The sequence below is a fragment of the Brachyistius frenatus genome, unplaced genomic scaffold, assembly GCF_029030835.1.
Source record: "Brachyistius frenatus isolate BFR_SWC_R1_liver_20210118 unplaced genomic scaffold, ASM2903083v1 Contig_96, whole genome shotgun sequence".
Classification (NCBI taxonomy): Eukaryota; Metazoa; Chordata; class Actinopteri; family Embiotocidae; genus Brachyistius; species Brachyistius frenatus.
The window spans coordinates 342,920-367,941 of record NW_027210695.1 but is presented as its reverse complement, the minus strand read 5'-3'; the positions used below and the strand labels follow the sequence as shown (position 1 = coordinate 367,941).

General features: G+C 41.7%; 1 protein-coding gene across 11 annotated transcripts in view; it reads left to right on the top strand.

Moving 5' to 3' along the window:
* The window catches only part of magi2a (membrane associated guanylate kinase, WW and PDZ domain containing 2a), a 199,732-nt gene that overhangs the window by 129,613 nt on the left and 45,097 nt on the right, over positions 1-25,022 (top strand). For 10 of the 11 annotated variants that reach the window (XM_069711067.1, XM_069711066.1, XM_069711065.1 and 7 more), the window contains 4 exons: positions 1,535-1,745; positions 5,147-5,226; positions 22,078-22,135; positions 23,395-23,516. In XM_069711067.1, the coding sequence (XP_069567168.1) occupies positions 1,535-1,745; positions 5,147-5,226; positions 22,078-22,135; positions 23,395-23,516 (471 nt within the window). Of the gene's footprint in view, positions 1-1,534; positions 1,746-5,146; positions 5,227-20,029; positions 20,301-22,077; positions 22,136-23,394; positions 23,517-25,022 lie in introns of those variants that run through there. The other variant, XM_069711071.1, reaches the window with a different exon arrangement.

Below are 25,022 nucleotides of genomic sequence, written 5' to 3'. Positions count from 1 at the left end.
TAATTATTGTGTTCCTTTGAGATCTGCCTTAAAACCTTTTTTTTTTTTTTAACTATTTTTAACTGCTGGAGATCATCATTTTCTTTAGTAGATGTCTGAAATGTCATCAATTCAAATTTATATTTATAACCAGTTCTTATATAATGACAAAAAGTCATCAAGTATCAGGCTGGAAAAGCATCAGTAGTATATTTTATGAGCTCCTAAAGAGGGCCTGAGGGGTCTCCAGGATCCCATGACACCGTTTTTTCAGACCTGACCTCCTTAGGTAGGGAATCACTTCTACTCTTTTAACTCAAATTTAAAACAAGTTGAGAGGCTTTGTGTGTGAGGATTTTTCTTAGTCACAAAAGGACAACATTTTCACAATATATGTCGAAAAATGTCAGTGTGCGGTTATACATTTTCTCGAAATAACACAGATGACTCTGGGCTTAAAAGGTCCCATGTGGTATGAATTCATACCATACCATTGCCGGTTGGACTTCCGTATTGTCATATGTCTGGACTCCAACCATTTATGCTGAAAAAAACCCAGCGCTCACAGAGACACAAGACAAACAGAGAACCTGTGATTGGCTGGGGTTGGCATCAATCAGGAAAGACTCAGCCAATCAGAAGAGATGGGCCATTGATAGCGATGTGGTTTGAAGAAACATACAAACAAACAGCCTGTTCCCGGTGGAGATCCAGAAAGGAGATGTAAAACCTTTGAGATGTTTTTTTTTGCTACTTAAAACCAGAAAAATACCTTCCGACGGATATCAAGAATGCAAATAAAACCCCAGAGAAGTGTAAAATTTGGGACCTTGAAAGAAAATGCTGGAAATATTTACAGCTGATTCGTCTCAGCGGTGTTGAGATGCTCAATAACTTCGGGCTCTGGGCTGCACAGTGAGGCATGCTGGACGTTAAAGTGGGCTGCTGCTCTCAGCTCTGGAGGAGTTTTGTCTCTGTGGATGGACAGTGTGTGCTGACCAGGGGAGCTGAGGGGGAATCAATAGAGCACAGCAGGCTCTGTGATCTAAGCAGATCACTACCTCGCTCTCTCCCTCCCATAGATTATCTCTCAATCCCCTGCTTTCATTTGTCCCCTCTCCACTTCCCTCCATCAGCTGTCCTCAGGGAAAGGCACACACTTGCCATCGCTGTCTCTTTTTTCCCATTTTTCTCCCTCTAACACATTCACACGCTGCCACAACTCAAAGTAGGGCATCACCGCCTGCTTCTCCCTCAATCTCTATTGTCTCCTCTGCTTTATTCATCTTTCTGTCTTGTTAACCTCAATCACTCCCCCTCTTCCATTTGAACTCCCTCCTCTCTTTCCCAAGTCACCACTTCCTTTCACCTTTTTTTTTAATCACTCTTTCCCGTTTTTTTTTCTTTTTCTGCTCCGCCCTAACCCTGACTCTCAATCAGTCTCTTCTCCATGTCCTCGCTTCACCTCCCTTGTCTTTCACCCTGCTCATCCCTCTCCCCTTTCCCCTGATGATAATGTCATCTCTGACTCATCCTGCCCTGTTTGTCACCTCAGAGTCGAGCGAACATGAGGACAAGAGCACAGACGCTTCAGGGGACATCGCACCACAGAGCAACCCAGCTGAGGCCCCGACCGAGGTACCCAAAGACGACGGACAGTCCCCGAAGACGTCGGTGCCCAAACTAGAGGAGAACGATGAGCTAGGGCCGCTGCCAGACAACTGGGAGATGGCGTACACTGAGAAAGGAGAAGTCTACTTCATAGAGTAAGTGCTATGGTCACTGTGTGCTATATATCACACCCAGACATCTTTCAAAATACAGAACCACCAGAATGAAGGCAGTCTTCTTAGACTTAAACATTACTTCCATTAAAGTCCCTGAAAAATGAGTAAAATTGAATTAAAGCATAGACAATTAGGAGAAACAAACAATATACACTTTATGAATATACCTGCAAACATAACTTCTAGTTAATCAGCCTTTGAATATTCTTCTGTATCACAATTATCACATAATTTCTCCTTAATTGTTTAATGTGTGTGTTTATTGCTGGGCAATGTTCAAAATGTGTAGCAGGAAAAAACATCTGAAAACCAGCTCGGTGCCATTTTACAGATGTATACATTTAAAAAAAAAAACGTTTACTTTAAATATCAATTACAACTTTTATGTACAATAATGACATTAAAGCAGGCATAAAACAACAGTCAAACCCACAGCCAGTGTGATGTGTAAGATTACATTACAACAATAGTTTGCAGTATTTGTAACTCTGCTACCCAGATCAGTCACATAACCCGGAGTTTCACATTTTTATTGACTTCACTGGATAAATATCTGATTACGTTTTTGTTTTTTTTCTTTACGAACGCCTTTTTTTCCTGCAATGGAGATTGCTGATTATCCTTTGAGTTTATATTGTTATATTGTATGTATCCTTCTGTAACAGACCATAATTGATGCATGGTGGTTTAATGAGATTTAAAGGTCCCCAGAAATACCTGGCTACCAAGAACTCTGTTATAAAAGCTCTAAAGTTTAATTCATTGGAGTAGTTAGCGTTTTACAGCTGCAGTAAAACCACTGGAGGTAAGTCTTTATTACGTAAGAATGATAGCGTTGCTGTGTGTTCCTTTAGTGGCGTGTGGGGAACTGAATGCGCATGTAGACGAGGGTTCGTGTACAGCAACTAATGTAGCCATAACAGGACATTATTTTGCCGATATACAAAGTTTTATTGCATCAGTGGATCATTTCAGTCATTAGCCCAAATCTCTCCGCCGCATCGATTGAATCCTGAAGCTGCACAGCAGCACCGGACCGAGAAATGAGACCGCGTTGTCATGCAGGCACATGTTGCCTTTTCAAACTTTTAATTCCCTCCACTGGAGACGACTCACCATCTGTCTCCTCCCCAAAACAGAGACCCCTCATGCTCCCACATCCATCAAGCGCATTACACAACTAATTCACTTAGCCTACTAAATTTGTAGCTTCAAGGTTTTTTTTTTCTTCTTCTTCTTCTTCTTCTTCTTTTTCTAGCCGTAAGTAATGCCGTGCCAAAGTGGTAGCAGTTGCCAAGAGGATGCTTGCCTTTGATTGGCCTCCATGTGAGATCAATTCGTTTACCTACTGCTCTTGAAGTGTGGCGACTGTGGAGAGGGATAGACAAAGAGAGACGGAGGTGGAAGGGAAAAAAAAGTCATCAGGATTATAAATAGTAAAGACTGAAAAGGAAGATGATGAGAGGGAGGACAAGAAAGTGAGAAGTCGCCTTTTTTCTACACTATAAATAGTCATAGATGGCAGTAGAAGAAAAAGAGTGAAAGGGGAAAGAAGAGGACAGGAAGCAGAAGGAGAAAGGTTGATCGAAAAGAATCAAAAGGAAAGCAAAAGATATTTTACTTCACCTTGAAGTGCACTTCAGTCTCGATTCGTATCTTTGTGTCTCCATCTTTTTCCTCAATCTTCTATTTTAGTTCTGTGGACGGCGAGGCCACTCGGTCAGTCCACTTTGCTCCAGGCTGAAATATTTATACACTTTTTGGATGAATTTTTGAGTTTTTTTGTGATCACATGACCAGACGAGTCAAAGTTTTGACTAATTAACACTGAGATGCCACCATGAGGGGGACGGTTTCGGTCTTGACTGTCTTAATTAGATCTGAAACAATTAGTCAATTAGTTACTATGTTGATAATCAATGAATCGTTTTATTTTTAAGTGAAATGTCTCCAAAAAAAAATTTGCAATTTCATGTCTTCACCTGTGATTATTCTAGATGGACCATATTGACCCTTTGGGGGATTTTGATAGATTAAACTATTTGTTTTTGATTAATTGAGAAAATATTGAATTGCAACCCCAGACTTGACAACTATTGGATGGAGTGACATTCAGTCTGACATTCATGTCCCCCTCAGGATGAATTATTATGAATCTGATGCCAAACTTTTCATCCAGCACCATCATCATGTCTAAACCTTAGTTTGTCCAACAGTTTATTTTACGACATAATAATAATAATTTGTAAACGTTAACACATTAAGATGTTGAACCGAGTAAAGAAATGTACACCTGTCAGTGTTACTATGTTAGCGAAGTAAAACAACTCCTTAGCAAATCTCTTTTCGCTCAAAATGGCAAATTATGCTTTCACCGAGCTACTTCACAGCCTTAACAGGCAGCAAACGGCTCTGATGAGCCAACTGTTATTGTCCAGCATCAAATGCCAAGCTGACACAGTCAGTGACGAGCTGGTTGCCAATGAGCCGAACATTTTTCTCAGGAGTTAGTGGAGACCAAAACAGACTAAATGGGAGTAAATATTGCACTTAAATCAAACAGGGCTGAAGTGGAATGATAATGTTGCTCTGTGGTGGATGTGAAAGCGGACTATTGTTTCCTCTAAGATTTGCCAACTTAATAAGATGATTATGTGTTGATATTGTGTTTTTAGCTTCTTTAAGACTACTGTTCCTCCCTGTATCCCTGTGCTGTATGTCTTTGACACTTAGTTCCAAACAAATATTTCCTGTGGGAAAACAAAGAGGTTGAAAGTATTGAAAAGAGACCAAGATATGAGGGCCTTCTTGCTGCTTCCTCTTCCTTTACCTTCTCACCTCGGTTTTTTGTTTGTTTGTTTGTTTTTTTGTACTGAGAGCACTTTGTACCCCTCCCCTGCCCTTCCCCTCCCTACTGTTGCTCTATCATCATGAAGGGAGGCCATTGTGGCTCCAGAGCTTCAGACGAGCCGTGTAGATGCATCGAGCTTCCCCGGCACATCATCATATCTGATCTAGATCCAGCTCTCCGCCTCAGGCTCTGGATGAATATGCCAAGCCCACAGCTGTTCCCCTCCATCACTCCCCCAGCCACCTCTCCACCCTTTTCTGCCCCCCTCCTCCCTCTGCCTGCTAATGGGAGACCGTAAGCAAATTAAAAGTATTGATTGCCATTTTGTTAACGTGCCGCGTTTGGTTTTCCCGTCTCTCCTGCCACCTTTTTACAGACGGGCACACGAGGGAGTCTCATCTTTCCTCTCTGAAATGATTCTCTTGCTGAATTAAGAATCCACCAACCTCCTTCTCGCTCCGTGCCAAGTCTCCGCTCTCTCGCCATCTATCACACTCCCTCTCACACTCACTCTGTCTTTTCTCCTCAGCCACAACACTAAGACAACATCGTGGCTGGACCCGAGGCTCGCCAAGAAGGCAAAGCCGCCCGAGGAATGCAAAGAGGACGGTGAGTACTGCGTCTCCATCTTCTATTTCTTTTTTTTCTTTTTTTTTTGCCTCTGTCATGCTTTTCTGCCTTTCACTTTCGTTGATGTTAATCGATACTGTAAGTTGCTCACAGCATTTATTTTACGAGATTTAAAGCTTGCTTGTTGATCGGATGAGATGCACAGCGAGATGATTTCATTGGAGGAACATTTGCTGGATTGTGTATGTGTGTGGCAGCGCTGTTGGTAGGAAGCTCCATGATATGTGTTTAAAACCCAGGACAAGAGAGACTGGAGGTTACAACGACTTCTTTGTGCTCAACCGAGAGAGAGAAGTGTCCTTTACCCGCCCACGCACTCCACAAACACACTACAAATAAACGAAAGGAGGCTGAATGTCGATACATTTGAGCCTTTATAGACAAACATGCATGTGTCATCTCGCTCGTTTGCACTCTTCCCCATTCATCATTCATCATAGTTTTTTGAGTGCATGACCAAGAGGAGATGTAGTAGCTGAGTTATAGGGAGGGAGCTGGAGGAGCTGAGTGGAATGACCAGATTTAGAGACGGACAGAGACAACAGACGACAAATGACAGTCGTTTCTTTGAGTTTGTGCCTGTTCACGGTGGGAGGGTTGGCTTTTTTTATGTTTGTATATTCCTGGAAAAGCACCAAAAAAAGAAATTTTTCTCTCAAATATACATTCAAAACTCAAAGACATGAACACATGCAGACAGAGCGACAGATAAGTGCACTCCTGAGTCAAACTGTTTAGAAATTGCTCTCAGGGTTTGTTTAACGTTTGTGGTGAGGAGGGCAGCAACAAATTGTTGTTTTTGTCATTAATTCGTTTTTTAGTTACACTTTTGTTCTACAACGTGGTCAAAGACCCAAAGGTGATGACGTCAAACTGCTTATTTAGACTAAACAACAGTCCAAAAGTTTCTGTTTCAAGTTGTATGAAGCAAAGTTGATCCACAACTCCAGAATGAAACGGCTCCACTATTGATTGACATGAAATTCTGCAAAGACATTCATGTTTGCAGCGAGTGACTCTTCATGATTTTGGTGGTTCTCTGACTTTTTTTTTTTTTTTTGTACTGCCACCACAATGAAGTTTGCATTTGTGGTTTTGAGTGCAGTAGTGTCTCAACCACTGTTGGATGAATTGGTGTGAAATTTAGTACACACTTTAATGTCAGTCTCAGAATACATTTTAATAACTTGATGATCCCCTGACCTTTTATTTTGCACCACCGCCAGGTCAGAATTATAATTTGTTCAGCACTTGACCTAAAATGTGCCGAATGCCATAAAAACCTGCAAAACTAATGACCTTCCCATCATCCTCGGCTGTGCTTTGTCTTTGTTTAGTGCTCATTAGCATGCTAACAGGAGCTATTGAGCACCTTGTAGCCGATGTGCGAGGGCTCTAGTGAGAAGAGGACAGCGGTTTAGATAAAAAAAAATTTAAAAAAATGTTTTAAACTGTGTACTTTCTGTGTTGAATGGGTGGTTGAAAAATCATTTAATTAATGGTGACTATTCATGTCTGTGTTTTCTGTCACATTAGTTTAATGTTGTTGTAAAGCACATTGAGTTGACCTGCATGAAATGTGCGAGACAAATAAAGTGTACCGTACGAACGCCTGCAAATTACCAGCAACAACAAACCCCTGCTAAACATCAGCATGTTTAGTATTCAACAGTATTAATCAGAAAGCAGTCAAAGTCAAACCTGTGGAAGACGGCTAATATTGCCAGAACTCCTGCACACGTTTGCTGCTATGAGCAGATTAAACGATTGTTATTTGCAGATACTACTTGACCCCAGCGAGGTGGAGTGAAAAAGCAACTTCTCCTAAAACATTTGCTCTGTGTTTGGTGGCAATAAAACATTGGGACGGGGGCGGTTGACACCTATTTCCTGTTTTATCCTTACAAAAAAAAAAAAAAAAAAATTGAGCATCGAACACCCATGTCGTCGCTGAAACTCCCTTTTCTCTCTCAATCATCAGACATTAAAGGGAGAAAGATCTCCAAGATGATGAAATGACACAGAAACAAAGACAGAGGCGCCTGTGAGGAATTAGTCAAAATGTGATTGCGCTTTTATCTTCAGCACTTCCAATCCTTTTTATCCACCAAGGACACTCCACAAGAGGAGATGTGCTGATATTTGTGAGGATTGCTATTGATCTTGTTGGATGTCTCATCCAGTTAGTTGGTCCCAGCTTGACAAATCAAAGTGAGGCAGGAGAGGCCGCTGTGGAGCAACATGGTGGCGGCAGGTCTGTAAAGGGGTAAACACATGATTTTAATGAGGTCTGACTGATCCAGTCGCTCAAGTTGGACCGACTTTGTTTCAGTCTGGTGTTTTCGAATGATAAAAAGCATTCATTTTAAAGTTGGGGGATTTTATTCACTGCTTTTTTTTTTTGGTCAGATATTGACATTTTTGGGACTTTTTTGTAAAAATGACTGCAAATATAAAGGCTAAATTTCTAGCATCCCAGCAGCATTGGTTTGCAGGGAGGAACTTCTGATTGATCGGTTAATCCACCACCTAGTTTAACACTTGACATGTCCCCATGTTGCTTTTAAACATTCTACATTCTGGTCTTGAGAGTCTGAATCAGTACCTGTATTCAGTAGTCTGAATACCTCTCTGGTAGTCTTTTGACTTTTTTTCTCGAGTCCAGAGCCTCCAGGACATTGATATTTGTGGTTTTGTGAAATTTGACACATTAATATTCACACTAGGATGAATTTTATACATTTTTGGTGATCCCGCATATGTTTAAAGTAAATTGTCATTTATTTTTCAAAGTATTTTGGTTTATGAGGCTAAACTAAGGCAGGAAGCATGATGTTTAAAAAGCATCAACATTTTAGCAGCCTCATTGCTTTGGCTCTGTTTTTTTTAATTTTTTTATTGGATTTCATGTTCTTCTCTGTATTTACTCCGTTTTTCAGATGTGCTTTGTTTTGACATCCAGGACTAAAAGATCGGTGTCTGTTAGGGATAATATATAAATGGGGTGTCTCGTCTTCGTTTTTTTTGTTTTAGTAACTTAAACTCTGTTTCCTGCTTAAGGGTTCTGTGTACGCAGCTGTAAGAGATGTGTGTTGTTCGCCCCTGAGAGCTGAGCTCAGATGGGGAGAGAAAAGCTGCCTCTGTAAATTTGGTATCGATTGGTGGAAAGGTGTGTGTGTGTGTGTGTGTGTGTGTGTGTGTGTGTGTGTGTGTGTGTGTGTGTGTGTGTGTGTGTGTGTGTGTGTGTGTGTGTGTGTGTGTGTGTGTGTGTGTGTGTGTCCATGTTTGAACCTGAGCCATGCTCTGATAAGCACTAACAGGATCGCAGGGTGGAGTCTGTGAGGTGTGACGAGACAACAGGCCGAGAGGAGGAGTAAGAGGAAGCCAGTATTAAGTGGGACATGCACAGTAAAGACCAGTTATAGAAGAAGTATTTAGATCCCATACTAAAGCAGAAGTGGCAGTACCACAGTGGAAAAATCACTTCATCACAGCCTGGATACCTGAAGTATTTTCAGCAGACACTAAAGTAGGACAGCTCTGGTTGATTACGACTTGTTTTTATAGCTGTGGGCATCATTCTGCAGGTTAATTACCATCTGCCCATTAAGATTTAACAATTGGCCAGTAGTGCAAGAAATTAGAGGCCAGACCTTCAGACCGATTTTGAACAAGCCAACACTTTATTCAGATTATCTAAACGTCCTTAGTTAAAGTGAGATATTCAACGTCCCTGGTCAGACTCTGGACCGGAGTCGGACCGGTTTCTGGTTCTTTACACTTTCATTTCAGAAGGAATTGCAAAACAAAGCTCATTCCTCTGAGGGACTTGCGGACTTTGTGTGCATGATTTCTGCATTGTATGACCAAATAGTCTTGTTGGTAATGATGATGCTGCAAATCTTTAGAGAAAACCAGACTCGCTGAGTAAATACAGCTTAATTACCTAATTAACCGCCTGCAGCAAGAAGGCAGAGCTGAATCCAGAGGTTTGGTTTTCTTGGTTAACATAACTGAAGGCCTAAACTACGAAAATAAGCCCCCAAGTTGGAATACATTGGATTCATAATGTATTTACTAAGCATTGATATACTTGATATATTATTGTGTATAAAGATGGACGTAGTGTCCAGGTTTGAAAACTGAAGCCAATACAATGTTTCCCTATTAAAATGTTGAGTAGACATAAAATACCATAAACTGGAAATACTCAAGTACCTCAACAGAGCCGTACTTGAGTACATCTTTTCACCTCTTGTAAAGACAGCTTGTTTTCTCTTATGTTTAAAAGTCAGTTGCAGCTCATACAACCAGATTCTGTCAAAATATGCAGAGAACTGTGCGCTCGCTCATCCCTCCGTGTTCAAAGGAGCGTCGGCTCCAGTGAAGACAGAGCAGTTGACATCACAGGCGCCTTGTAGTTACATAACTCACTCTATATTTCCCTCTCAGTCTTTCTGCCTCCATGTTTCACACCTCCTCTCTCTCTCTCTCTCTCTCTCTCTCTCTCTCTCTCTCTACCTCCAGCCATCCATCTCCGTCGTCCTGTCTCCTCTTTTTGTTTTGGTAGACAAAGAAGAACTAGGACAGGCTTTTTACAGAACCTCACTGTTTGCTTTAACCCCCCTCCTCCTCCTCAAAATCCCCCCCCACCCCCTCCCTCCCCCAATCCTGCCAAATATTTGTTGGCTGGGAGAAAAGAAAGCGAGCGGGCCCCGCTGTTGTTTCGCTTGATTCTGTTCTTATTCAGCCTCTTTCTCACCTCATGTACGCCAACGCAGGTAGCGAGAATCCCCCTGATAAGTAAATTAAAAAAGCAGACAAAACTGCGAGATGCCGCTCGTCACTATTTCGGTATGTTTCATCAGACGTCAATGCATGCCATCTGCAGAAGCAAAGCACCTACAAGACCAAGTTTACAGTATGTGGATGAGCACAGACACAGGGAGGGATTATAGCTCTCATGATGCTCAGGTGTGAAGGATTTTAATCGTATTACAGTGCTTTTTTTCGCCTCTGTGTGTCCCGGCAGACAACACCCGCCTGCACATAGAGAGCGACCAAACCTCGACGAGTAATTACACATTCCGGTCATGTGAAGAGCTTCACGGGCAAAGAGACAAAATTATTATCGTGTCTCGCAGGCGAACCGTGGACTCTCGTCTTGTGCTCTCTCCCGGGGGAAAAGCAGGGCTTGTGTTTTACTCGTTTTTCTTAGCTTTTCCGCAGTCTGCAATATAAAAAAAAATAAATAAAAAAAGCCATCCTGTGTGTGTGTGTGTGTGCCCTATAAAATACTTCATCACTCGTGTCCATATAAGTGTTGCTGGGAAAATGTCATCTCTCCCGTTAGCTCTGTCGTCCTTTTATCCGGCCCAGCGGGATGTCAGAGGATGGATTTTGTGATTTCTTATTTTTGTGTGTGATGCCTTCAGTTTTTTTTTTTAGGGACACTGAAAGTGGACACACACACACACACACACACACACACACACACACACACACACACACGCGCGCGCGCGCGCGCGCATGTAGTGTCGAGTGTGCGTGTGCAGTCCTACAGGTGAGTTATTATAGATGGAGAGACGCAGCGCCCTCCTTCACCTTGAGCCTCCTGCAGCAGTAGAGAGAGGAGTGTTGCAGGGAGGGGTAGGTGAAGCTGTCTGCAGCGTGATTGATGGATGTATTTTCAGAACATCCCCAGCAGAGCTTGCCTGGGGTCTGGAGATTGGAGGCAGGATTCATAAGACCCCATGTGGCAGGTGTGTGTTTGACATGTGGCAGCTGAATTAACTGTCAGCGTGTGTGGTTACCAGCCACAATGTATTTTTCAACTGCACTCAATCCAACTGATGTACTAAGTAGATCTGGGCAGTAAATCGATGCATCAGTGATATCATGTTGTTTTTCCAAGATATTCAAGAAATGTGTTATAGGATAAATGTTCTTTACGTTGTCTTTTGTTAATAAATCCCATAAAAACACAAAAACTAAACACAGACTGATATAAAAATTATCTACAATTATAACAATCAATTAGGCACACCGCTGTGTCCTCCTTTTAAGATGAACATGGGTACTGTAGTGTAATGAGTAGTAGAATCAGTCCCACATACCCCATCCTGCTGCCAGAACTACTAACTAAAACGACAAAATGTGTTTTAATCCGCAAGTAAAAATAGTCCCTCACGAACGCATTATTTACTCTTGTTGAAGTTGGCTACAAACTACGGCTGTTATAGGAAATACCGAGTTATTTTGAAAGGTGGAACTGTTTATTTGTGAGTTTACTTTCATTTCATCTCATTTTTTTATTCAAATTAAATAATGTAGAACATCACCAGTCCAATATTTTAGATGACGTCTCTCACTTGAGTGTTCTTTCACTATAAAAAATTTTTAAAAAAGGAACCATAAATTATTCCATTTTTCTCGGCCTCATATATTATTAATCCTCATTACAAATTTTTTCTTTTAAATGTTTGCTAAAGCACCAGCAGTGATCTCTAGATCATATAATTGTATATTTATATCCCCAGTACTAATTCACATCTATTAGTTTATCTGCAACTGCTTTCTCAATTAAATAGTCAGAGAATGGTGTACTGTTTGAACGATATATTTGATTATGTATCTCTGTGATTATACATAAGTTAAGCTGCAGTTTAAAACCATGATCATATAAATAAATATATAAAAGTTGTTTTTTGAAACACAGTAAATATATTTGCCCTGAAACAAAATTAAAAAATATGTATTAAACTATGTACAGCTAAGCTGTAATTTCTTTTTACAATATTTCACTGATATTCCCATTTATTTACATTTTTGTTTGTCTGAATGGGCTCTTATTGGGTTATAAATTAGTTGAATCTCATTAACCTTAATTTGATGTAATTGACAGCTTCCTGGAGGTTATTATGAAACACGCTACTTTCCATAATTATCCCCCGCCTCACAAAAGGGTCTCTCAGAACAGCACTATCTAGGGACGAGGAGAGGGTTTTGTACAGTGACGCTGCAGGTGGGAAGTAAAAGAGGAGAAAGCGTGCGTGTTCATGCGTGAAGCTGCACACAATGTTTTTCGCAAAGCCAAACACACCAGAACTTTGGAGGCGAAAGAGGAGAGACGAAGTGCCAGGTCAGTTCAGTACGTGTCCTCCCGTCCCTGGAACGTCGAGATAAGCTACAAGCTTGTGGATTCCGTTTTTGTTTCTTTCATTTTCACGATTGTCTGCTCGCTGTGAGTCTGAGACCAGTGAGAGTTTTGCGGTCGAAGGCATGCGAGGACGTCGATTTCTCCGCACCGCACAGGTGCATTCAGCAGCAAAACGAGCTGTGGGGGAAAAAAAAAACACAGTAGCTCGTTGAAACAGGGAATAATAAACCGGAGGAGAACGCTGGTGCCAGCAAGTGACACAATTAACTGATTTGTTGTGAGAGCCTTGGCTGTTGCTTTGACTTTTCCCGTCACAGTGGAGATGTATTGGGTTATTAATCATCTTTTAAAAGACTATAATCCAGAATCTTTGCCATGGGGCAAAAAATTGTACATGTCTGTTGGTCTGTGATGCAAAAATATGACCATAAATCTTGCATCAATCAGACCCTCTGCAGGTTTATCAGACTCTAAACCAATTCAGTCATGTGATTAGCTGACAGCTGCTCGTATGACAGAGCTTATGCACTTGTCCTCGGGGAAACGTTGCATGTTGACTTCATAGTTACACTAAAATATGCACATACTGAGCATGTGTACCTCATGTTAAGTCAAACACTTTGCCGGAGCTGTTTTGGAGTCGATACTTGAGTTTTGGCAGGTCTCAGATTTGAATATGTACCGCAAGTTAGTCCCTAATCTTATCAGGTCTCTGAGTGCTCGCAACTAAAATGACACGTTAATGCATATTTTACTTTCAAAGCTGTGTTAACAGTGTCATATACTGCACTGATAGTGTAGACCCAATAAATAAATATTTAAGGTGTGTATCTGATTGCTGCTCCGTATTTACTTTTTAATTTTTTATATTCTAGCACATCAGAACTCGTGGCTGGAGTGTTTTTGCTTTTAAGTTTTTAGAGAGTCATATCTTATGTATGAAAGTGGAACTTGTGAGAGAGTTGTTGTGAAATCTTTGGCCGTTCTAATTTAGAGGAGCTTTGTTGATAGTCAGCATAAAGTTGCTGAAATGTTCTGAGATTTGAGATCAGATTTCCACAGTGCGACTCCTGCCACACCAACAACCACAACGTATCACAGCATCCAAACACCTGTACGCAGATGCACCCGTATGATGTCATTTTTTAATAAGTTAGAAAAACCAATGCCAGTACTGTTGCCAAATTTGACTTTTTAAACCAGAGATTAGCTGCAGATGTATGTTTTCTAATAACACAGTCACGCTACAGAAATGTTCTGATTTAATTAACATCCGACAGATCCTATGCTTTTATTGTGACATTGTATTTTTGAATTGAGTTGAAACGGAGGGTGAGGCGAGGGGTGGTCAGTTGGTTGCGATGTGCAACACTTCTTTAATAAATGCATTGTACGTATTCTTAAAGACAAACAAACATGTTTAATACATTTTCTTCCTCAAAATATTTGCAGTGGCAAATTTTCTTCCAGGTTTGAAACCTGCATTGTCTTGAGATCCATGTTTACTTCTGAGTTAATTATATCAATTCATGTTTACTTCCGTAATTTACCTTTTAACAGTTTCCTTTGTTGGCGCATTGCTGTTTGTGTTGGTGCATTATCGCCACACTCCCTGATGAAGAGAAAAGAGTTAGTCAGCAGCTTCCACACACGAGATAATCGTATTCTGCTGTTCCAGCCTCTTTTCCTCCAACTGCCTTTTATTCTCCACCTCACTCCTCTGCCAATGAAACAGAGGATGGTAGATAGCCCCCGTCTTGCAGGTGAGACTTTCTGTGCCAAGTCATGTTTACCCATCAACAAGCCCATCAAGGCTCGCAAAATATTGTATCCCAGAGGGCCAGCGAGCTCCTTCGAAGCACACAGCGTCCCTCTCTACAATTTGGATTGTGCTTTTGATTATGACGGGCAGGATGGTGATTACCAGAACAAAAACTGGAGCATTTTTATTCTGAATTGAATTATACGTTCATCATCACTTCCTCTGAAAAGGCTGTTCTGTTAATGTCATACAAGGTGGTACCAGAGAAAAATTATAAACTCGGGAGATTCAAAAAGAGCATCATGTGGCACTTGGTTATGTTTTCTTTTTTCACAGCAGAAGAGTAAAAGGACGGCTTTGTGGATATTTCTGAGGTTTCCCCCTCTAAAATTTGTGCTGATCTTCACAGTGGACCGAGAACCCTGGATAATCTCAAAATAAATTGCTTCATTTTTTGTTTTGTTTTTTTTGCAAACACCGCTATTAATCATTGCAAACATGGTGGGAGTTGAATTCACAGGTGGCCTGAGTGTATTAATGTTCAGTTAGGTGAGAGGGCAGCAGGCTTTGTCCCTGCTACAGAAACACATAATACCTATAACTCATACCTTATTTCACTTGGTGAGATTTGATTTGGTTTAATATATACACTGTAGACATTGAGATACTTTGTTTCTGCAATATCCAACATCAGTGTACTTACTTGAGATTTAGACTGCCTTTGAAGGCAGAAAGGAATGACGGGGAAAGAGGCAGCATGTAATGCAGCTGTATTGTTTGTAATGTTATCTCATTGACATCAGCCTCACTGTTTACTGTTTGCTCCTCTGCAGCCATTTTAGAGCTGCTGTTTCATATTCAGAGCAGTCAGCTGGCGAAACAAGGTGGTTCTTATTCTGAGACATTCACAGGAAATGCAGTGCATTTGTCACTGAGGTTATCTAAATTCTAAAAGCATGTAAAAATCTTAAAATGTAAAATTTGTAAAAAAATTACAGTGGATAGCTGAACCACCAGCTGTAAGATGAATACTTGGACCTTCAGCTCGGCACCAAGTTGACCAATCCTGCTGAGTCTTGCTCTTTTGTGGAAAAACCTCACAAACCGTCCACAATGGGAAGTCAGGTAGTCGCTCAATACAGGATTTACAAAGGCTCATTATTGACTGACGTCTTCATTAAAACAGTGTGAAGTTGTTTGTTTGGCTGCACACCAGACAAAATAGCTACTCAGTGAATGTTTGCTGTTGTATTAAATTGTTAAATCTAACATTGCGCCGCGCAGTTAACGACCGATTCAATCTAAGATTTATTGGAATTTAAAATGTACGGCATTGAAGTCACTTCATGTTAAAGTATATCAAAGTCAGTTATTATACCTTAAAATACACAGTACTGTGCAGAATACGGAATTACCTTCATACAACGTGGAGTACAGAAATAAAACCTCGATGGAATCAATATTTAGTGTGAGCATCCTTTTCTGTTGCAACAGCACCGGTTCTCCTTGGTGCACTTAGTGTTTGTACTGCGGCACTTGGCGGGCAGGTTGTTTGAGGCATTTCAGAGAGCGTTTATTTCAGCTGCCTCGGTGTCCTCCGTCTCCAACTTCCTGGTGAGATCGGGGCTGTGACGGGGCCTCGCCACTGGTTGGACGATTCCTTGTTCCTCTTCCTGCCCGAACCTACCGGCGGGTAGATGCAGGTCAAATGACACGGGTCATGTGACAGAGGTCATTTGATGAAGTATCAAATTGCTTAAGTCCATGAAGAGCGGTCGGGCAGGGTGATTACATGGATCGTTTTCCAAAGCTTATCAATGTGTTTTTTCACGGCTGCGTGAGGCCAAACCGTGACACTGACCCGGTATCCACTAGAGGAGATGTATTACAAACTCTGGCTGTACATTTGGAGTCAGTGTCACGTTACCCAGTATTTACTGTCTGCCGTCTCTTTATGCTGTTTATTCTCTCTCTGCCCTTCCTGCTTCTGTTGGAGATTTATTCCTGTTAAAAGAGAGGGTTTTTTTTTCTTCCAGCGGTCGTTCACGGTGGAATTGTTGAATTGTAATTGAGTTCCTCGCGATAATTTTGAAAGGATCATGACATGTTGAGTTCCCCGAGATGATGTATGCTGTGATTTGGAGCTGTTTAAATCAAATTTAATTTAAATGTTTCAGAATTTGGGATCAATGAGATGACTCCATGATGGTATTCTGTGATGGATAAGAATCAAAACATTAAAGTCCCTTGAACATTTGCACAGAATTGAATATCAGTGAATGAAATCAAATTTTTTTTTGGAAACGAAACTCGGATAATTAAGGGCAGCATTGTAACTTTGTGACAGCTTCTTTGTCCGTGGTGGCATTTCAGAGACTTTCCTGCTTAAGTTAGAGGTTCAGATAATTGAGGTTGGGAGGTAGGGCTGAAACACTGTCACAACAACAGCAAAATAAACTACATACATTTTTTCAGAAGCGTCTATATTGTACATTTTATTGGCCTGTGCAGCTAATTGTGTGTCCTTGAATCTGTCTGAAAATCAAACCTTTAGCCGATGGATTCTGTGCCTGTATTGACCGGTAGAAACTTTTATTAATGAATCGAGAGAAGTTTTTCACCGCAGCCTCAGTGCTCGAATGCGGGCTGCATTCAAAGGTGACATGATAAATGAAGCCCTGTGCAGTGCACTATACACAAGGAAAGGACTTTAATTTTTGGTGAGTACAAAAGGCTCGAGGCAGTGAAGATGATTCGGTTCAGCCTGTTTGCTTTTCAAAAGGTGGAAGAAATTAAAGAATGGAAAGAAGAAACGGGGCCTGGCTAAATCCCTGTGGTATCTGAGGGCTGTGTGGTTTGCCACCATGCTCTTACGACCAAAGTAGAAAAAAGCAGAATAAAAAATGCACGAGCTTGCGAGCATGAAACTTCACTTCAGAAAAAGGCGTTTTCGGAGAGACTGAATGTGCGATGAGAGGACACTTTAGGCAGTAAGACATCGAAAGAAGGACAGAGAAGGGGAAGTAAGGTGAAGCAGGCACAGAGAGATGTTATTGAGTGGTACTGTTAGGGCGGGGGGGGAAATGTGGGGGAAGATGCCAGGATGCCTCCTGCTGGTCGTAAGAGGCCCTCCACCTGTGACTGCGGGATAGACTTTATGGCACGACTAGAAATTGTAAACATTTTTCCACTCGCTTCAGGGCTCCATCGTAAGCTGCCACCTGAAAATTCGACACCGGCTTGACATTTCGCTTCCTGGACGCATGCAGCATGGCAGTGATAAGCAGCGCCGGTGTGCGTTATATTTATATATATATATATATATATATACACACACACACACACACACACACTTTCTCTCTCCTTGTCCGCGGGAGTTAGTTCTCCGTTGCAGGCTGCTGACAAAGAGGTTATAGACGGCACTCGGTGGAGCCAGACAAAGAGAGAGCGCAGAGGAGACAATCATCCTAAGTTCTGAATTCATCAACGCACACACTGCTCGCTGAAAGAAACTTTTCACTGAAGGTGGATGTGAAACACTGCAACCATGACACTGCATTAAACAGCTTAAAGAAAGAGTTCTGCTGAATAACGGCCTCAGTAGCCACAAGTAGCACTTACAGGATAATAGTGAATGCTTAACAGAAACAGTGCATTAAAGCACTGACTCAGTAATATCCATTACACTACAATATCTTTATAGGAGCCACCTCAAGCTCGTGCTGTAAGGCTGTGTCAGAAGAACATATTGTGTTATTATTACTGCTTATAAATTCAGCTTCAGCTTTTATAAATTCAGCTTTTCATGTGTCACATAATGAAACTTGTTCTTTTAAAAAGTCTCACTTCACAAGTGGTTGCAGGGAATTAACAAATAAACTTCTGGCCATCCTCTATCAGTAATGATAATATTGTGTTGATCACGTGAAAGAGAATTAGTTTGGGGAACTTCCGTCAGCGCACTACATATTAGTAAATACATCACCTACGAAAATATCTGTTTTCATGCCCTCTGTTTCACACACACACACAATAAACACACTGATGGCTTCTCTCCAACTCTGGCTTCGGAGTGAAAAATAAACACTTTCAGCAGTTATTAAGTTCTGCAGCAAGGCTGTTGACTGTTGATGGCTGAGAAGTGTCCAGCTTTTCATACTCAATTTATTTCATCATTATAAATACACCATCTGGTGGCCTCGTAGTGCACTGCAGGTCTCCTTTTTTGTCAATATGAATACACATGTGCATTCAAAAAGCAAGTGTAAGTACGCACACTGAGATACAGTCTTTATAATTGTAGGAAGAAGATGAATCCCTTTCATTTGCAAACTTTACAAGTTGCTTAAATGTTGCTGCGTTCTCGTCTCTACTTGTGTTACTTTCATATTACATTTTAGCATTTACTGTTATAAAGTAGTCGTTTGTGGCCACAAAGGTTTAAGTGGATATTAGCTTAGCTCAGCTCAGCTTAGCTTTGCGTAAAGACTTAAACTGATTAACACATTTAAAGGAAGCTGATAGCCTTATTTTTTTCACTTTAGAGAGGGGAAAGTTGGCTGTTTTCAAAGCCTGTCTTTATGATTGTAAAGTGTCTTGAGATCCCGTTTCGTGTTGATTCTACACTATAAATGGAATTGAATCGAATATGTAAGCCAAGCTACACCACCTCCTGGCTTTAGCACCGTACACAAATGTTGAACTATTCCTTGAATTGCTGAGCCTTGACAACACAACAATATGGCTAAAAGGAAGTCCAAACAGGCAAGAAACAGAAGCAATCATCCAAACATAGATTTTACAAACATTCATTACCAACATTTAGTTGGTTTGAACGACCTAGTTGTCTTGTTCACAGTCATCTGATCGCTTGTATTTCTTTCTCTGTCAGACCTCGCTGCAGTTGTTGACGTGTTCCCAGGTTTCAGTGCTTGATTCGATGATTATAGTGTTATCGTGACTGACAGAAATGATTGGAAGAATCAAAAAGAGACCCAGGTTGTAATAAAGTGGATTTCCCCCCTCCCCTTAAAGCGTGTGGTGTGTGGAGTCCATCGGCCTCCGTTTGGAAACTGAAAGCGGACGTGTTTCTGGCTTCCTGCAGTTCTTTCTGTGGACGTTTTAATAGAAAAGCTTTTCATGAGAAGACTGCTGAGGTACATGACAGCCCTTTGATCTCTTGTGTGCATATGCAAAATGATAGAGAGGCTCCGTGTTTCTGTGCGGGAAAAGTAAGTAGCATAATTTGTATGTGTGTGTGTGTGTGTGTGTGTGTGTGTGTGTGTGTGTGTGTGTGTGTGTGTGTGTGTGTGTGTGTGTGTGTGTGTGTGTGTGTGTGTGTCTATATGTCAGCCAGCAAAGGTGAGAACATGAAACACTCTCTTTCATATTTAATGAGTGGAGATGGGCTAAGGAATGTTGTGGTGTTCACAGGAGGTATTCCCGTGGGCTGTCAACCTGCTGGCAGCACTCTGTTATATCACTCACACCCGCGCGCGCGTGTGTGTGTGTGTGTGTGTGTGTGTGTGTGTGTGTGTGTGTGTGTGTGTGTGTGTGTGTGTGTGTGTGTGTGTGTGTGTGTGTGTGTGTGTGTGTGTGTGTGTGTGTAGGGCAAGTATGCATTTTAGTGAGTGTGCAGGCAAAAAAAATAGTGCATCCTACTGAAACTTTAATCATTTGTTTTGAGGGGATGGGGGCAGGGGTTCAGAGAAGCAACAACAAGCGCTCCACCAGCGTTGTTGTGGTAATTCTTTCTTTTCTGCACGGCGGAGCTGGGAGGGAGTGGAGTATTGCGCCGCGCTCTCTTCAGTCTAAACTAGGTCAAGGAGTAATATTACATATATGCGATGACCGCGGTACATTACACACTCGGTGAACCTCCGTCTGTGTGCCCTCGACCAGCCGCGGGGTCCTCAGCAGCCCGAGGTGCTTTCAGCGCTCCCTCCGGCTGCTCCCCTTCCCGAAGAGGGAAGCGTTTTCTCTGCCGTTATCTCGCCTCTCATCCTGATTAACTTTGCATTGTCACCAATCAAAGCCGGTCTGGTGCTGAGCTGGGGACGCACTGGAGCACGCCGTGCCCGAGCGTCGCGCCAAAATCAACTCAGATGCTCTTTCTGCAGGAGCCCTCTCGCAGTATGTACCCAACTTAGCTCTGAATGATTCCGCTATTATGCTAAAACACTGACGTGTGGGAATATGCTTTAAATGCTAATTGCTCCCATCCTGGAAAGCAAACGGTGGAAACTCCTTCTAGACTTTTTTTTTTTTTTTTTTTTTTTTTTTTTAAGAGCTGTGTTCTGTCAGAGAGCTGCGGGGCAGAGAAAAGACGAGAGGGCAACTCTGAACATCTTGTCCAGAATGACTTCTGACTGTCAGGGTTTGAAGGGAGAAACGCTTTGATCCCTGGGGGAGGGGGGGAGGGGGGGAGGCAGCGTATACTGCGGTACCATCCACACACAGAAAGAGGCTGAGGTAGCAGAAATACCTATGACTTTGCGCTCATGCAATGCCGTTGAAAAGTTAAAGTCCACTTTGTGTGACCAGTTGAAGCTGTTTATTGTATCTGAGCAAGGATGTCGATTCGTCAGTCGGTCCACGACTTTGGTCCAAAACGAAATGTCTCAACAAGTATTTGATGGATTTTAAACAGGCGTTCATGTTCACCAGAGGATGGATATGACTGTTGGTGACTCACTGACTTTCCTCTGACCTCTAGAAACACCTTGGTGTTGTGGTTTAAAGTGATGCTCCTCAACAGTTACTTGACCGATTCTCATGAAACTGGGCACAGATATTCACGCCCCACTCAGGGCCCTGATATATCATGATATTACTGCAGAGCATTATCCCTACTTGACAAATGATTATCATGTCGTTCTATAAAATAGTGGTAAATCCAAACCAGATCCTTGTGCGCACGGTTTACGAAACATTCGGAGGATTTCTCACAACTGTTCTCTGGGCTTTTGTGGCAATTTGACGCTTCAGCTGTTGGTTTAAAAAAATGGAGATGAAGTATATTCAGTCGATTTATTTTCAGTTAGAATGTCAATGTCAGCATACACGTCAGGACATCAGTGATTATCTACAAATATTTTACGGGATTCTGTTCCGAGGGTAGAAGTGAAAAGCGTCTTTTATACTCATGGACTCCGTTTTATGTCATTGTGCAGATAAAACACAGAATTCTGACAGTCGTACTTTGATACGTCGTTCAAACTGTCATCACAAGTGTCGTGTTGTTTGATCGGTCTGTCATTTGTCAGTAACTGACTGTTGTGTGCAATTTATTGTTGGTAACATTGATCCGCATAACATTTTGAGAAAAAGCTGTGAACCACCAGTAGAAACATGGACCAGTTGATGCTGTGAAGGTTCAACACCCTCTGGGGCTGCTCATCTCATGCAAAGTTCCCACATCAAAACACACTATTTACAGCCTGAAGAAGATGCGGGGCATAAATATTTTACTGACTTAAATTCAGCCAGCAGATCTTTCGATATTTGTTGTTATTTTGGAACTTTTTCTTGAAGAGGGGTCCATTTGATGCGCAGCTTTAAAGAAACGATAGCCTCTTTAAATCAATCAATGTGACAAGTTGCTGGGAAAACACAGTTGAGTTTTTATCTCGCGTCGTGTTGCCATCCATTTCTTTTATAAAAGATGAGACTTCAAAATACTCACAAGCCTCAACATACAGCCTGCCGAGAAAGAACAACAATCCCTCCAGTTAATCTGTTATTTTACCATCAAATTTCTGGTAATTACTGACAGTAAAATAAATCTGTAAAATTATTCAGTCACAAAAGATGTTTTCATGCGAGATCAATAACCTGCTGCTGCAAGTTCATTGAATAAACAAGCCTTTCATTATTGCTATCTGGCTGCTGTTGTTTTGTTTTTTTACAGAGCTTCCGTACGGCTGGGAGAAAATCGATGACCCCATTTACGGCAGCTACTATGTCGAGTAAGTTGGGTGCATCTTTAATATGTAATAGCTTGCTTTTGATTTTCAGTGTAGCCCGCTGGTGCTGTATTAATCATATTTACTCAGAGCAGACTGGCAGTGCAGCCGGGAAAAAGTGAGTCCTTGTATCTGCCTGCTGACGGCGCGCTGTCAGTTTGCGGGGGAGGGGGGGGGGGGTGTTATCTGGCTCAGCCGTATTTCTGTTACCCACTCATGCTGCATCTGTATGTGTCGATTAGCTCAGCAGCGAGCACTCTGCACGTCCTTTCAACTATATCCACACATGAGTGTCTTCACAGTCACTGCTGCAGTGGTAGGCCCCCTCCACTGAACTGCATGTCCCTGTTCAGGGGTGTTTTTTTATTTTTTATTTTTTTTTTTTTGGCTGGATGCTCCACTCTGGGGCGGAGAGGCGGACGCGGCTCTATTTTTAGACAGGCAGGGCGAATTACTTGGCTCGACATTGCTTAAGAAAACCTGCAGAATGACACTTGACCAAACGGCCTTATATACTGTACTGCACTTCCCTCTCAACATGCTCTTATTTGTCTTGTTTTGGTGCCATATAAATATAATAAAAGAAGTTGCCAGACCTTGAAATTATGCAGCTATGTAAAAGTATAGTGAAGCTGTTTTGTAATTAGCACTGTGAAACTGGGGGGGGGGTTCATTAAAAGATAAGGAGGGGAGAGGAAGATGGTATGTGTGTGTGTGTGTGTGTGTGTGTGTGTGTGTGTGTGTGTGTGTGTGTGTGTGTGTGTGTGTGTGTGTGTGTGTGTGTGTGTGTGTGTGTGTGTGTGTGTGTGCGTGCGTGTGTCCGTGCAAAATACACTCAAAGAGTAAGGGAAGTATCTAATGATGACTAATTATTTCACACTGTCAAATTACAGTATTTGTAGTCAGTGACTATCCCCCTCCTTACAACCTAAATTAAGAACAACGTGGGACGTTAAAGGAAATCGCTGTTGCACGTGCAGGTTTCCCTCCAGCCAGAGATTCACATGACTCGGATTATAAAACGGGCTGAATTACGGAAGAAAAACCCCGAATGAGGCGTTTGTTCTTTTCTACACAGCAAAGCCACTCTGCAGTTGTTACATAATGAGGGGACTGGCCATTTAATTAATCATCAAGGCAATAGCTGCTGTAGTGCCAGGTTTATTAGACGTGATCTTTGCCGAGAGGAGGTCTGAGATACGTGTAGCAGAGTAATGTGAAATCTGTTTTTTAATTTCTTTATTTTAATGTTGTCATCGCAGTCATATAAATAGAAGGACCCAGTTTGAGAACCCAGTCCTGGAGGCGAAGAGGAGACTCCAGCAGCAGCAGCAGATGCAAAGCCAGGGTCTGTCCTCACTGCCCCTTCCCACCATCTACAGAGGTAAGACCACCTTGATGATCTCTTGGCTTCTCCCTGAGAAATTTTCTTTTTATTATTAGGCTGCCCACGGAGTCGTACTTTTTAAGTGTCAGTATGTTTTAGGGAGTATTATCGAACTATACTGCAGATAGAGCGACTTTTTTTTCAAATAACAAGTTATGTTGTTAAATTTTTCAGCTTCAGTTCAAAAATGGTGTTTTCATATTCATTATGTGCTCTGAAAGTCTCTTAATTCCTTTAATTACAGATGCAGGTGCAGGATAAGTGCTATTTAAAAAACAAAACATTTGAATTGAACATTTTTAATTGATACTAAAAATAAAGACGAAGTGAAAAATCGAGATGAAATCAGTCGGTACACCTGCACACAGTGTTTAGCAGGTCGATTGTTTCCAGGCATCTCTAAAAACCCGGTTCCAGGATTCAGCCTGTCTGAGTTGCTCCTGTCTTTTCATGTAATCCTACACTGACTCCGTGATGTTGAGATCAGGGCTCTGTGGGAGCCGTGCCATCTGTTGCAGCGCTCCCAGCTCTTCTTGTGACTGAAGATGGTTTTAATACTCCGGCTGTATTTTTTTTGGGGGGGGGGGGGGCTCGCCATCACGTTGCAGAAGGAATTTGGGGCAAGTCAGACGCCTTATGGACTTTTGAAACAAGCTGTGACGTAAAAGCTTTTACAGCCGTGAAGGTGTCATCTGAAATATTTCAGGCTTTTTGTGAAAGCTACAGCAGCTGCACACTTACAACACCAATCAATAATATGGAAAATTGTTCACCTTTCAGATTTCATACAGCAAGAGGTCAAAGTGTCAACACCTTAAATATGATTATTTACAGCAGCATTGCAACCAGCAACTCTGCCAAGAGGCTGTAAATAATTTGAGGTAGTGAAATATTCACCACATGAATGCAGTTTTATCTAGCTGTGGATAAAAACGAAGACACCACGAAGTTGTTCAATCCAGAATACTCTGTGTACGAAAGAAAAAAAAAGAAACTGATTACACGACCGAACTGATTGACAAAACATGCAGTTAAATTGAGAAAACTTGTAAATTCCAAATAAATGCTGTTTGGGGAATTGATCTTCGCATCAAACACTTCAAACACATGACAAACTGGACGTCTCCAGTTTCTGTGATCCTCTGAATACTGTGGTATTTCAGGCTGATGTTCAGCCATTAAATTGGTATTTGACAATATCATCTTAGCATGTACTCGACAAAAGAAAATGCGTCTCATTTCTCCCACTTTAGAAATTGAAGAACGAACAGAAACTTGATGGCCACATTTTGCTTGAATCGCCATAGCAACACGCAAGCAGGAGATGCAAAGAAGCACAGTATCTCATATTGCTCGAAAAGAACAGGATTATTTTTATGATGATTGACAGTACGACGCATCAGTCGGTTCATGCATGAGCCTCATTAAAACGGTGGGAGGAATGGTGGCATTTCGGAGGGCTGATAATAATACCTATTGGTAATATAAATAGTTCTTTACCTG